This window comes from Archocentrus centrarchus, chromosome 3, assembly GCF_007364275.1.
Source record: "Archocentrus centrarchus isolate MPI-CPG fArcCen1 chromosome 3, fArcCen1, whole genome shotgun sequence".
In the NCBI taxonomy this organism is placed as follows: Eukaryota; Metazoa; Chordata; class Actinopteri; order Cichliformes; family Cichlidae; genus Archocentrus; species Archocentrus centrarchus.
This window is the reverse complement of record NC_044348.1, coordinates 35816094-35828945: the sequence shown is the minus strand read 5'-3', so window position 1 is coordinate 35828945 and position 12852 is coordinate 35816094. Positions and strand designations below refer to the sequence as shown.

The 12852-nt window shown below is 47.5% G+C and overlaps 1 protein-coding gene across 2 annotated transcripts in view; it reads left to right on the top strand.

The window, feature by feature from the left end:
• kifc3 (kinesin family member C3) overlaps positions 1-12835 on the top strand; it is a 32600-nt gene extending 19765 nt beyond the window's left edge. The window contains exons 7-22 of one of the 2 annotated variants that reach the window (XM_030718846.1): positions 724-873; positions 1107-1367; positions 1580-1753; positions 2225-2311; positions 3706-3853; positions 4389-4519; positions 4767-4878; positions 5848-6029; positions 6278-6382; positions 6469-6599; positions 7177-7300; positions 7520-7649; positions 8217-8446; positions 8532-8678; positions 9004-9133; positions 11750-12835. In XM_030718846.1, the coding sequence (XP_030574706.1) occupies positions 724-873; positions 1107-1367; positions 1580-1753; positions 2225-2311; positions 3706-3853; positions 4389-4519; positions 4767-4878; positions 5848-6029; positions 6278-6382; positions 6469-6599; positions 7177-7300; positions 7520-7649; positions 8217-8446; positions 8532-8678; positions 9004-9133; positions 11750-11772 (2265 nt within the window). In that variant the 3' untranslated portion in view covers positions 11773-12835. The other variant, XM_030718837.1, reaches the window with a different exon arrangement.
• The last annotated feature ends 17 nt before the right edge of the window (positions 12836-12852 follow it).

Genomic DNA, 12852 nt, shown 5'->3' with positions numbered 1-12852 from the left:
CTACTTAAATTTTCTAAACAAGCTCGTTACTTTAAGTTTAACGCATCTGCTCAATGCGGGAGCCGGCTTTTTAAAAAATTTATTTATTTATTTATTTTTTGGAAGCTGCAGCACCGGGGGGGGGGGGCGGGGCACAGACACACCACACAGCAGAGGGAGGGGTTCCTGCAAAGCTTGCTCGGAGACCGGAAAGGGCTAGAGGAAGTTGCACTTTACTTAGAGGCTACAAGCGGGAATGGTGAGGAAAATGAGTGACAGAAAACGTAAAGCACAAAAAGTGTGTGCAGTTTGTCACACAGTGTGTCTGCTGGCTAAAGGAACAGCTGCTGTATCTCCATCACATACGCCAAAGGCTACTCAGAGCTGGATGAACCTACAGACATATTCAGGCTAATATGTATCTTGTGGGCAGGTTGATGAAGACTTGTCAACATGCAAGACAGGCTGCAGGCGTGAAACATGCTTCCTACTGAATAACGGTTTCAAAGTTGTGCCGTCTTGACAGCCCCTCCCCAAAAAACTAAACAAAAAAAAAACATGACACTTTGTAGCCATAAACACGAACATATTCTTTTTTTTGTTTTGTATTGTTTTTGGTTTTTTTTTTAGCATCTGTTTCACATTTTGTCAGGAGAATGCGCTGGTCATTGTAAGGACCCTCAGGTACAGGTGTGTTCAGTTTTGGAGATTAACAGAGATTAATGTTTTCGCTGTGTCCTCCAGGGGGCGACAGACCTGGAGAAGCAGCTGGAGCTGCTGTTGGTGGAGAATGAGCGTCTGAAGCAGGAGCTGAAGTCCCGTAGGAGCTCAGAGCTTCAGAAGCTCGATGCTGCTGCAGAGACCTGCAGCTGCAGCCACTGCCCCCACAGCCAGGTAGAGTGCCCCCATGGCCCCCTGAGCCAGCAAGATGTATGTCCCTGGGTTCACAGGTGTGATAAAAGTGCATTAGCATCACCTGTAGGACAAAAGCTGGTCTCTACACTGGAAGTGTTTTGACCTCTTCAGATGCTCCTCTTTCACCTTGTTAGTAGTTTAGCCAGAACTCTGTCAGCTCCACCTGCTCCACGTGTGCTTGATGGTTTTAAACTCCTCACTGTGTACTGCAGGATGCGGATGCCCTGCGGAGGGAGGTGTCCCGCTGGGAGAACCAGGCCCGGCAGAGGGAACGGCGACTGGCTGAGCTGGAACAAGAGCTGCTGGAGAAAAACTCCAGGATGGAGGGTCTCCAACGGCAGCTGGACGACAGCCGCGGGCAGCTAGAGGAGTCGAGGCGGAGGCAGGTGGAGGCCGAGCAGAAACTCACTCTCCGGCTGCAGGAGTGCGAGGAGGAGCTCGCCAGAAAGGCTGCGACACCCCCGAGAGTCAGAGTGAGGAAGCTGGTCAGATTAAATTAAGGACCCTTAGCCTTGGCTACATGTTTAGCTTTACTGGGCTCAGACTGAAGAGAGGAAAAAATAATCCTGACCATTTAGCTTTAGATTTGAACAACTTTCTGAAGCAACAGTGATCTACAAAGAGAATAAAAGCATTGTCTGGGAGAACTAAACCTAATGTGCTTGTTTGTTGGTGTGTTCATCAGTATGTGACCCACACAGTGGAGGTGGAGTCAGCGGACTCTCAGAAAGCTCTGGCTGAGATGCAGGTGAAGAACGGCGCCCTGCAGGAGCAGCTTTCTGTCCAGAGGCAGCTGCTGCGAGAGCTCGAGACGCAGCTGCACGAGTCACAGAGGACCTGCGCTCAGCTCCGGACGCAGGTAACTTCAGCTGCACACCGGCTCGGCAGGCTACCGTCAGAGGCCCAGATGCCTAAACTCAGAGGCTGCAGAAAGCCAGTGAGGGCAAACCAGCAACACTTTATAAATGTAAAAGCCATGGAGGAGATGAATTATGAGCTTCAGGGCTTTCCCTATGGTTCAGTTTTTGTTTTTGTTTTTCTGTGTAAGAAGTCAGTTTTTGTTCCATCACTGCTTCAATAACTTCAAAACCACCTGAAATTCCCAAATTCTCCTTTCAAATGTTGGTATGTGGGATTGGATTAAATACATGATTTGATGTGAACCAGATGTTTTCTTCGTGACGGTTTCCACATGTTGGCCGGGTGGTGAAGCAGGTGATGAGGTTCTCCTGTGGGTGGAGGGTGATGCTGTCAGCAGATCTCGGATCAGCTAGTTTCCGTGTTAACCCCTGAACTTCACCTTTTCCTCTCTGCATGCATCCGGCTGCAGCTGTTTGCCGATCGAGGCCGTCTGTGCGGCCTCCTGTCCAAGGCCGTTGGCCGGCGCAACAATGAGGTGGTTCGCAGGTTGTCCAAGGTTGGCCACCCAGTCCTTTTTCCCACATACCCTGTGACATCATTAATATTCAGAGAACGGCGGTCACGGCGAGCGAAACCGCCACTGACCGAGTGTTGACATTGAAGCTGCCAGATAAACCAGAAACACCACCCGCTGATGCAGAATGAGTAACATCCAAAAGTATGAGAAGGCCTGTTTGAGACTGCAGTGATGACGGATTAAAAAAACAGACTGAACTGAAGTAAAATGAATGATTAATACAGGATTAAAAATACGCAAATAATTTAACACATCCACTGGAAACCACACACACAGCGTTTCTGAAATCAGGGATTGGAACTGGTTTAACTGGGAAGCTTCAGGACCTCAGACCCAGTGAGATCTCCCAGTCTGATCCTCCCAGTACTCCCTGCTGTGTCCCTTGGTTATTAAATGAAGGCTGTGTTCACACTAGAAGACTCAAAGCTGAGTGATCGCCAGCATCTGATTCTATTTTTATTCTTTTATTTGGATTTTTCCACTTTAGCACAAAACAGCAGTTAGCTGTTAGCCTAGCTCCAGGTGTAATGACCCACCTGTTGAGGAGCTGCGTTTCATTTGGTTTGAGGCGATTTTTACTTTTTAACAAACTTATAATGGATTTAAATTTTAGCCCAGAGTGTGAATGAAGCCTTACTGTGTTTTTATTCCACCTGTGTGTGTGTGTGTGTGTGTGTGTGTGTGTGTGTGTGTGTGTGTGTGTGTGTGTGTGTGTGTGTGTGTGCGTGCGTGCGTGCGTGCGTGTGTGCGTTAGGCGTTGTAAATGTCAGAGCTGTCTGGATTGGCTGATGCTGGTAGTTTAGGTGATGACGGCTCAGAGACTTCGTGTTTCCTGCATCTTTAACTGTTTCTGTGACCTGCTGAATATGCTCCTTTATTTGAAATCTAAATTCTGACTTCTTGTGAATTACAGAATATAATTGCAGATGTATTTAAATATAATTGCAGATGTATAATTCTGTTAAGACTTATGTTCCAAATAACATCAATAATTAATTTTGAATGCTTCTAATTAAAGATGTCTTACTGGTGAAAATGTTTTTAACCTTATTGAAATTTTCTAATTGATTTCTACTCAAATTCACTTACAGGTCTAATTAATTTCTGATGTCCAAATGACACTGCTGATGTCATTTATCTGCAGCCCAATTCTCATTGGTCAGTTATTAGTAGAATCATTTTATCTTTTATATTACAGATATAATAACCGGAATTCTGGTTATCAAAAATTCAGTTCTAGGAAGTCAAACTTGCATCGGGGATATTTAAAGTTTTGGGGACGGCTGCCGTAGACACGAGTGTACAGATGCTGGATGATGGGCTGTATTCCGATACCTGCCTTCACCTGTGTGACCTCTGTGTCCTCCCTCCAGATCCTGGTCTATGAAGGAGAGATGGAACGAGCTCAGGGTCAGCTGGAGGTGGAGATGCAGAATCTGGAGGAGGAGAAGAACCGCGTCATCGAGGAGGCGTTCATCAGAGCCGAGAGCGAGATGAAAGCCGTCCATGAGAACCTGGCAGGTTTGGATCACAGATTGTAGATAAAACAGTGACTGGATCACACACAGATACCTGCTGATCAGTAACATCCAAATAAAATTCACTCAGCAAACTGGAGCTCCGCCTTCTTGTACGGTCTGTTAGTCCAATGAAGCCACAGCAGCCATATTATTGTCAGATAATTACATTAAAAATGCTCAAAGGCTCCACCAGCACAAACATGGGCCAGAGGTCCAGTTCAGGGACTCCAGTTAGCTGAGGTGAAGTCTAGCAGACAGCTAGCAGCTGCAGCCACCTGTGTCGCCATCCACCTGTCAGTCACAGAGGCCACGCCCCTAATAATGCAGACTCTATTTAAACAGGTGAATTACAGAAACATCCTCCCCCTGTACAGCCAAAGCAGTTTCTGTATCAGGCTGTAAACATGTTTATTTCTGCTGGATAGTTTAACATGGGAGTCAGTGGGGACTGACTCTCTGCTGCCTCTGCTGGAAGCCAGAGGAACTGCAGCCTTGACACTTCCTCGTTAGCTCCATTTGTTTGCTGATGTTTACAGGTGTGCGTATGAACTTGCTGAGCCTGCAGCCGGCCCTCAGGACTCTCACCTCTGACTACAACTGTCTGAAGAGGCAGGTGCAGGACTTCCCCTTCATGTTGGACAAAGCGATCACTGAGGCCAAACAGGAGGTGAGTCAGAAACCTGTCGTCATTGTTACCATCACAGTGAGACACACTCAAGTCGAGTCGTGACTCCAGTTAAAGGAAAAACTACGACTGGACATCTTATTATGGTTATGTAACCATGCCCCATAAACACTGGAAGCAGGAGGGTTGAACCTGTGTGTGTGTGTGTGTGTGTGTGTGTGTGTGTGTGTGTGTGTGTGTGTGTGTGTGTGTGTGTGTGTGTGTGTGTGTGTGTGTGTGTGTGTGTCAGATCTGTCAGGTGATCAGCGAGGTGAGCAGCACCAACCAGGAGCTGCTGCGTAAATACAAGCGGGAGATGAACCTGAGGAAGAAATGCCACAACGAGCTGGTTCGACTCAAAGGTCAGAAACTTTTTTCTGTTCGTACAGGTGAAGGGCCCTCACCTGTTCACTCACCTGGTTACTGCCTGTAATACTTTAAATGTTCAGTAATGTTTCCACCTAAAAGACTCGGAGCTGATAGCTGCATTGTATTTTGAACGAAGGGTTCCAGCATTGACCTTCATCACTTCACCCCCAGGTCACAGCAGATGACCCCCCCTCCCTGAGCCTGGTTCTGCTGCAGGTTTCTTCCTATTAAAAGGAGTTTTTCCGTCCCACTGTGACCAGGTGCTGCTCATAGGGGTTGTCTGATTGTTGTCTGTATTATTGTAGGGTCTTTACCATGTTAAGCGCTTTGAGGCGACTGTTGTGATTTGATGCTATATAAACAAAGTTGAACGGAATAATTTCCGACGCCTCTGTGTCTGATTTGGGTCTTCCCGTCTTCATGCAGGTATAAAATGGACAGTGTCTCTGTGCTAGATTAGAAAGAAGTAACCTTGAAGTTGGATTTACAGATTTCAGAGGGCTTTATTTGATGGCCTCAGCTTCTGATTAAAATCCATCTGTACTGGTGTTGCGTAAGAGGAGATTACAGGCAGGTGACGTCCAGTTTAAGGTGATTTGAGAAGCTGCTCTTCCTCATTTCCTGTCATATCCTATCGAAGGTCAGACCAAAAGCTTCAGGCTACTCTAAACACACCTCACCTGGCTGACTGTGAGCACCTGCAGCAGAGCATCATTCTGAACTCTTCAACAAAAGATGGATTTATTTTGAAGTTTATTGTTTGAATTCCTGCTGAAATCTGAGAGCTAATTTCACAAAAACTGAACCACCTGAGCCTGCTGGGACTGTCAGACGCTGATGTCATCGCAGCTCTGACAGTTACAGACCTCCACATGCTTCATGTGATTTTGGGATTCATTTGTCCAGAAAGACAAATTTACAGAGAAGAAATGGCGAATCTGACTCCGTTTTTGGTCTTCCAGGTAACATCCGAGTGTTCTGTCGCGTCCGGCCGGTCAGTCAGGAGGAGCAGGACTCCGCCGACGCCAAAACCATGCTGAGCTTCGACTCGGACGACGACGCCATCCTCTACCTCTCTAATAAGGGCAAGATCATGACCTTTGAGCTGGACAAAGTCTTCCCTCCTCACGCCACGCAGGAAGAGGTGAGTGTTCTCCGAGCAGGAAGTGACATGTTCAGATGGTTGCACAGGTAAGCTGAAACAACCACCTGGGTCCTGTTCAGTGTTTGTGGGTCAGGGTCGGTGACTTGTGCCACCCGTGAGCAGAAACCCTGTCAGCCATGATTTTTGTTTCATTGTGAAAAAGGTGAATCAGAATTGGATAAACGAGCAGGCAGAATCTGCAGCATCTCCGTCTCACCTGCCTGTTTACTCTCTGATTGGCCCATCAGGTGTTTCAGGAGGTTCAGGCTCTGATCACTTCCTGTATTGACGGCTATAACGTCTGCATCTTCGCCTATGGGCAGACCGGCTCGGGGAAAACTTACACCATGGAGGTAGGATGGGCTTTCATGTTTTTCTCATTTTAAAGTGGTGGCCTCAGCAGCTTCCTGTAAACTCCGCCTCCTCTGTGCGTCTTCAGGGTGTGACCCACGACCCCGGCATCAACCAGCGAGCTCTCCGGCTGCTGTTCTCCGAGGTGACGGAAAAAGCTCCGGACTGGGATTACAAAATCACCGTGAGCATGGTGGAGATCTACAATGAGACGCTGCGGTGAGGAAACGATGAGTGCCCTCACATGCCTCTGATGACCTCACATCACCTTAGCGTTTATAGCCACCATCAGCCAATCACGCTCCCAGAAACTGGTTCAAAGCTGGAACTCTTCCCTCAGTCAGAGTCGTGCTGTACAGCGTTGGTCACAGCAGGACGTGAGAGGACGTGTTTCAGTGTTTCAGTTTCTGGTGAGCGTGACTCCAACCTGTGCAGCAGGGGAGGATTTTTGATCTGAGCGGCTGCAGCTTCAGAGCACTTATGCAAAGCTGGATCATGTCCAGCTGTTGTGTAACAAAACATGTGTGCAAAGAATCAGAGAGCTCAGCATCTGGATGCTGGATCCAAGTTTCTCTGGCAGATCTCTGAAGGTCAGATTAAACTCTGAGATTATCAGGCTGCACAGCTGCAGCAGTTTGATGGTAGCAGGTTTTACTGAGCGTCAGCTGGTGAAAGGTTAATGTTTCACGCTCCAAAGCATGGAAGCTTCAAGCCTGAACTCCCCGCTCAGCCTTTATTGTGGCGCTGCAGCTGAGGCGAAGCCTGCAGGCACTTAATCATCTCTGCTGTCCTTCAGGGACCTGCTCGGGGAGAACCCGGCCGACAAGCTCGACATCAAGATGAACCCCGACGGCAGCGGCCAGCTCTACGTCCCCGGACTGACTGAGATCACCGTACAGAGTCCCGAGGACATCAACAAGGTCAGGACTTCCTGTTTTTTCCTTTCAGTGTAAAACGCCTTCAGATCATTTGCCTGTCTGTGAGGATGTTTGATGGTTTTACCACAGAAACAATTTTAATTTCCTGTTTGTGAATAATAATGAAAAACTGAAACCAGTAGAATCAAAAACAGTATCGATTAAAGCTCGAGTGCAAATGACTTCATCTCTGACAGCAGTGCATCGTTTACCTGTCCTCAGGTGTTTGATTTGGGTCACCTGAACAGAGCGACAGCCTGCACCAACCTGAACGAGCACAGCTCACGCTCACACGCTCTGCTCATCATCACTGTGTGTGGATTCAACACATCCACTGGAAACCGCACACAAGGTATACACACAGGGACACACACACACAGGGACACACAGGGACACACACACACACACACACACACACACACAGGGACACACACACACACACACACAGGGACACACACACACACACAGGGATGGACACACACACACACACACACACACACACACACACACACACACACACACACACACAGGGACACACACACTTAAAAATGTCCTCACATCCTAAAGAGAGGTCCACACTTCCTTTAGAAAAAAGTCCGGACCTCAGAATTCCTGTTTTTCCTAAGTCTTTTCAGATGAAGTTCCCACTTTGCCTCTCAAAGGAATCTCTCCACGTGTCGTCTTTTAATAAAGAGTTTCCTCGCCTTTTTTAAAAAAAAAAAAAAAAAAAGTCCACTTATTTCCAAAAATGTCCCTATTTTACCAAAAATGATGTTATGATTCCGAACATCTCCATATTTCATCCGTGCCTCCTCCTGAACAGCGTCACTCCGAGGTTTCCTCAGAGTTGTGTTCGGTCTCCAGAGGGCGACTCCTGGTTCAGGTGATTCTCCTCACTCTCCGTTGTGTTCTGCTTTAGGGAAGCTGAACCTCGTGGACCTGGCGGGCTCGGAGCGGATTGGAAAGTCGGGGGCGGAGGGAAGTCGGCTTAGAGAAGCTCAGTGCATCAACAAATCCCTGTCGGCGCTCGGCGACGTCATCAATGCGCTGCGGAGCAAACACTCCCACGTCCCATTCAGAAACTCCCGCCTCACGTACCTGCTGCAGGACTCCCTGAGCGGAGACAGCAAGACCCTGATGATGGTGCAGGTGAGTCCAGGAGCGGGCCAATGAGAGTCCAGAACAGCCTGGCACTGCTTCGATGCAGATGACTCAGTTTCCTGTCTGTCTTCAGGTGTCTCCGTTGCCCAGCAACATGAGTGAGTCGGTCTGCTCGCTGAAGTTTGCTCAGCGGGTTCGCAGCGTTGAGCTGAGCTCCTCATCCTCCAGGAGACACGAGAACTCGTCCACGTCATCCTCGCCCACCCATGACAGCGTGGAGGTAACAGACGTGCTGTTTCTTCTTCTTTGTTTTATTCATGATCAGCTGATGGCTTTCAAACCCTTCAAAATAAGAGCAGGGTCGCATTCTTTGCAGGATAAGTGACCCCTCGGTTCATGTAGGTGTAAATTACCAGTGAGACTAACCTGCGTGCAGCATGCTGGAAATATCTTTGAGTAGCTCAATGATGAATGCTTTACCTTTGAGAATAAGATGGTTTCAAGGTGTGAGCAACAAAATCAGCCAAATAAAAGCAACAAGTCAGCTAACCTAAAATGAAACGATTCAAATCTGTCTTGTATGTCGACCTTTGACCTCTCCCTAGCTGGACTCCCCTCCTGTGACCCCGGTCCCTCTCCCCATCTCTCGGGCCAGCAGCGCCGGCTCCACCCTCTCCTCTGCCTCCAGAACTCCCAGCAGCTCCCGCAGGAGGTCCCAGTCCCAGCTCTCCACAGGTACACGGCGCTCAGAGGTCACATGATGAATTAAGTCCTCACATTACTGATTATTACAGGTGCACACTTTTAGCATCACAGCAGCTCGACTCTGCTCGCCTCATTAAACTGCAGCTGTTTATCTCACAGGGCCTCAGGGCCCTTCTGCCTGAAACAAAACATTTAGCTCCTCCCCTTTACTTTCTTCTGATTGGCTTGCACTTTTATGCCGATGGGCGGGGCTTCTTTGCCTGAGATGACCAGATCACTTCCAGTCATCATACAGTAATGTTGGTGGAAGAAATTCATCTTCTGCCTACATAATGTTTGTAGAGAAAATGAACATCACAGTATGACAGAACTATGATTATAATTTACGTTATAATTATATAGAACTTTGATTATATAGAACAATAAATGTAATTATAGTTCTAGATACTCATAGTTCTATATAATTATAATTATGGTTATATAGAACTGTGATTATTGCAAATGTGTACGTGGTGACCAAAGGGTTTATAAGGATATCTCCTTTGTGACATCATACAGTGTCAAGAGTTTAAAAAATGTTTGTTATAACCGAGCCATTTTTCTGCAGTGCATTATGGGAAATGTAGGGCAGAAGTGAGCGTGGGTGGTGCGGTGGAATAAATAATAATGGTAACTGTGAACATCGCAGGTCTGAACTGTAAGAGTGGAGGATTTTTCCAGGAACGCCCGCTGTCAGTCTGTCCTCCTCCTTCTTCTTCTGTGTCCTCATTCTGTGGTCTGATTGGTTGGTTTGCAGACAGACAGGTAGACAGAGCCAGCCCATTGGTGGGGGACGGTGGGCAGGTAGGTGGGGGTGTATTCTGATTGGTGGATAGCTTGGCATGGAAGCTCTGAGCATGGCATGGTGCCCCCCTCCCCGTCTCCTCCACCATCCATCTAATGCTCCTCCCCTCTAACCCCAGAGCGTGTGTGTGTGTGTGTGTGTGTGTGTGTGTGTCTCACCTGGAGTCTGGCTTTTTCACTCATCGGCTTCTTTTGGAGTCACCAGAAAATGACACAGCTGAGATTTCATCTCATGCCAGAACAAAGAGGTGCAGAACGTGTTGGATAGATTAAAGATGAGAAATTATTCTTAGATTAAAGTACTGGGTGCAGATGCACCTTAAACCTGCAGGGTTTCTTGGGTGGCCGGGAGAGCCGACGATACAGTCGGGTTACCCCGCCTGATTCAGAAAGCCAGGATGGAGACGGTAACAGCACTCGGCTTCAGAAACAGCTGGAGGGTTTTTATAGACCTTTATTGCAGTGATGCAGGCAGTTGGGCCCCTGATCCAGAATCATCTGAACCTCTCTGTGCTGCTCTGAGATGAAACTGATAAGAAACCACCTGCAGGTGTTTTCACTCATTAATCTCAATTTAGTCTGCAGCAGCTGAAACAAAACGACCGCCTCCGTCTGTCTCCTCGTGACCTTGGAGTGTGGGTGGGTGTTGTGAGTGAGTCGGTGTCCCTCCTCCTCGCCTTTCGTCCATGCTGCTCTGTGGCCTGGCTGGACGTTGTGCTGATGAGCAGAGGATTGTGGAATTGATTGCTTACTTCCATGTCTGCACTGATAAATCTGAAAACACTGTTTGTGTCAGTTTAATAGGAACACGTCTGTTTATTGCATGTTCACACTGCAGTCAAACTTACAGCCTCTGAAGGGAAGCTCCTGCAGATCACTCAGACCGTGAGCACCGTGATCACTTCTGATGGTCGTATTGATTTACAGACGCTAACAGAACAAATGTGACCTCACAACTGGAATTAGTCTCCAGGTAATGATAGCAAAGGTTTCCAGCTGTGGGTTCAAACCCTCCCTGTTCCTGTGGGTTAGAATGGGAGCTGTTATGAAGTTCAACTATAAAAACCATGAACTCATTTAAATTTGGCCAATCTTCCTTCAAGGCCGTCTCTTTGTGCACCTCTGGACTGTTTTCAGCCCATCTGGAATTTCATTTTTCAGGTGGAAGTTAAAGGCGGAGCCGAACCTGATAAGTGGCGCTGGGTTCAGATCAAAGGTCATGTTCTCAGTGCGTCTGCCTGAGTTCAGACGGGTCAGCAGGTCACAGGGAACGTTGAGTGTTACTGACCGATCCGGTTACCTACTGAAGTCTTTGTCTTAAAGAGCTCTTGGTCGTAGATGAGGACTCTGCTCCGAGCACCAGTAATGATCCTCGTCTAGAAAACTTCCAGAGTAAAGTCCCGGGTAAAATCAGAGTCACACGGAAGTGGTCAGACGGGAATTTGAGGAAGCAATATAAAAAGGGCAGCAGTGCTGGGAGCAGCGCAGAGGTGCACAAGGAGATTAAAGATCAGTGCAGGTGTCCTGTTATTTAAGATGGAGGTAGAGGCAGCGCGAGACTCTGAGATATGAAAATACCCAGTCTGTTACAGGTGGTGTCGGGACACTTCATATACACCTGCTGGGTTACGGGGACCCCTGCTGGCTGAGGGCTTCACCACTGACAGGAGTCTAAGAACATCTTTAGAAAGGGGCGATGTGAAGAGAATAACATGTTTTCACATTTATGGTCAGAAGTGTGGACATGGTGAGAAACTGTAAAGGGTCACACGACTGCTGCCTGACGGTGTTGTTTCTCTGCAGGACGACTGAAGCTGACGGCCTGACGGAGGCTGAGGCGTCGCTGCAGGACACCCGGGACGGACTGCAGGGTGTCAGCCAGCACCCTGGGGTCTCTGCCGCCTCCTTCCTGCCCTCCCTGTGTTTATTACGTCCTCAGCCAATGGCGGGAGCAAAGACGGACAGTGACTTCACAGGACAGAACGATCTTAAATCTGAACGACTCTCCTGAGACCAGCGTTTGGATCTCCGTGTCTTCTCGCAGTGATAAAGTCGACTGCAGTGACTCCTCCCCCCGGATTCAGATCCTCATTAACTGCCCCTGAAATCAGTATCTGCTCTCCATCACAGTATTTGATTCTGTTTCTCTGTAAAGGTGCACTTTAAAGTTTTAGATGATTTTTTTTTTCTAACCCAAACATGGTTGATATGCATACTGTGTTTATATATTTAAGTCTACATGCTTTAATCATGCTGTTTTTGTTTCTGTGTGGACGTCTTTGTTGGAGAATGTGGGCACATGAATTTTTCTTTTTCATGATCCAAATTTACTTTTTTCCCTTGAATAATTTTCTCTTCTCTTGTGTGGATGGACGCTTTGAGGGTGAACTTAAACTATTAACCTAAAACTTAAACTGTAGATTTTTTTTTCTTTTTTCTCACGTGTGTTGTGTCCTCTGTAGTTCCTGGAGGTGTTGCTCCTTTATCCAATCAGGGTACTCCGTTGATCCTAAGCTGTCCAATAGGACGTGAGCAATACGAGGAAATACGAGTTGATTTTTAGTCCTCTGCTCCTTTAAGCTCTTTGAAGAACAAACATCTCTAAACTCTCCTTTTCTTCTCGGTGTGCTTCTGCTGTCATCTCTGCCTCTGTTTGTAGAAAAACTCTAGGAAACCACCGGTGACCTTTGACCTCAGACAGAACATGTGTAGCGGTTGACTTGGTGCTGTTGCTGAGGCGACCCAAACTGTTAGCTGCAGTAAACGGGAGTGCTCAGAAACACGATGAGCTGCTGTGTCGTTGCCCTGATGATCAAACTTTCTGCTTGCTGGTTTTTTTTTTTGTATTTACTTTTTAATAAAGACTCCAAAACAAACGCACACATTTGTTTGAGTGTTTGAGTTGA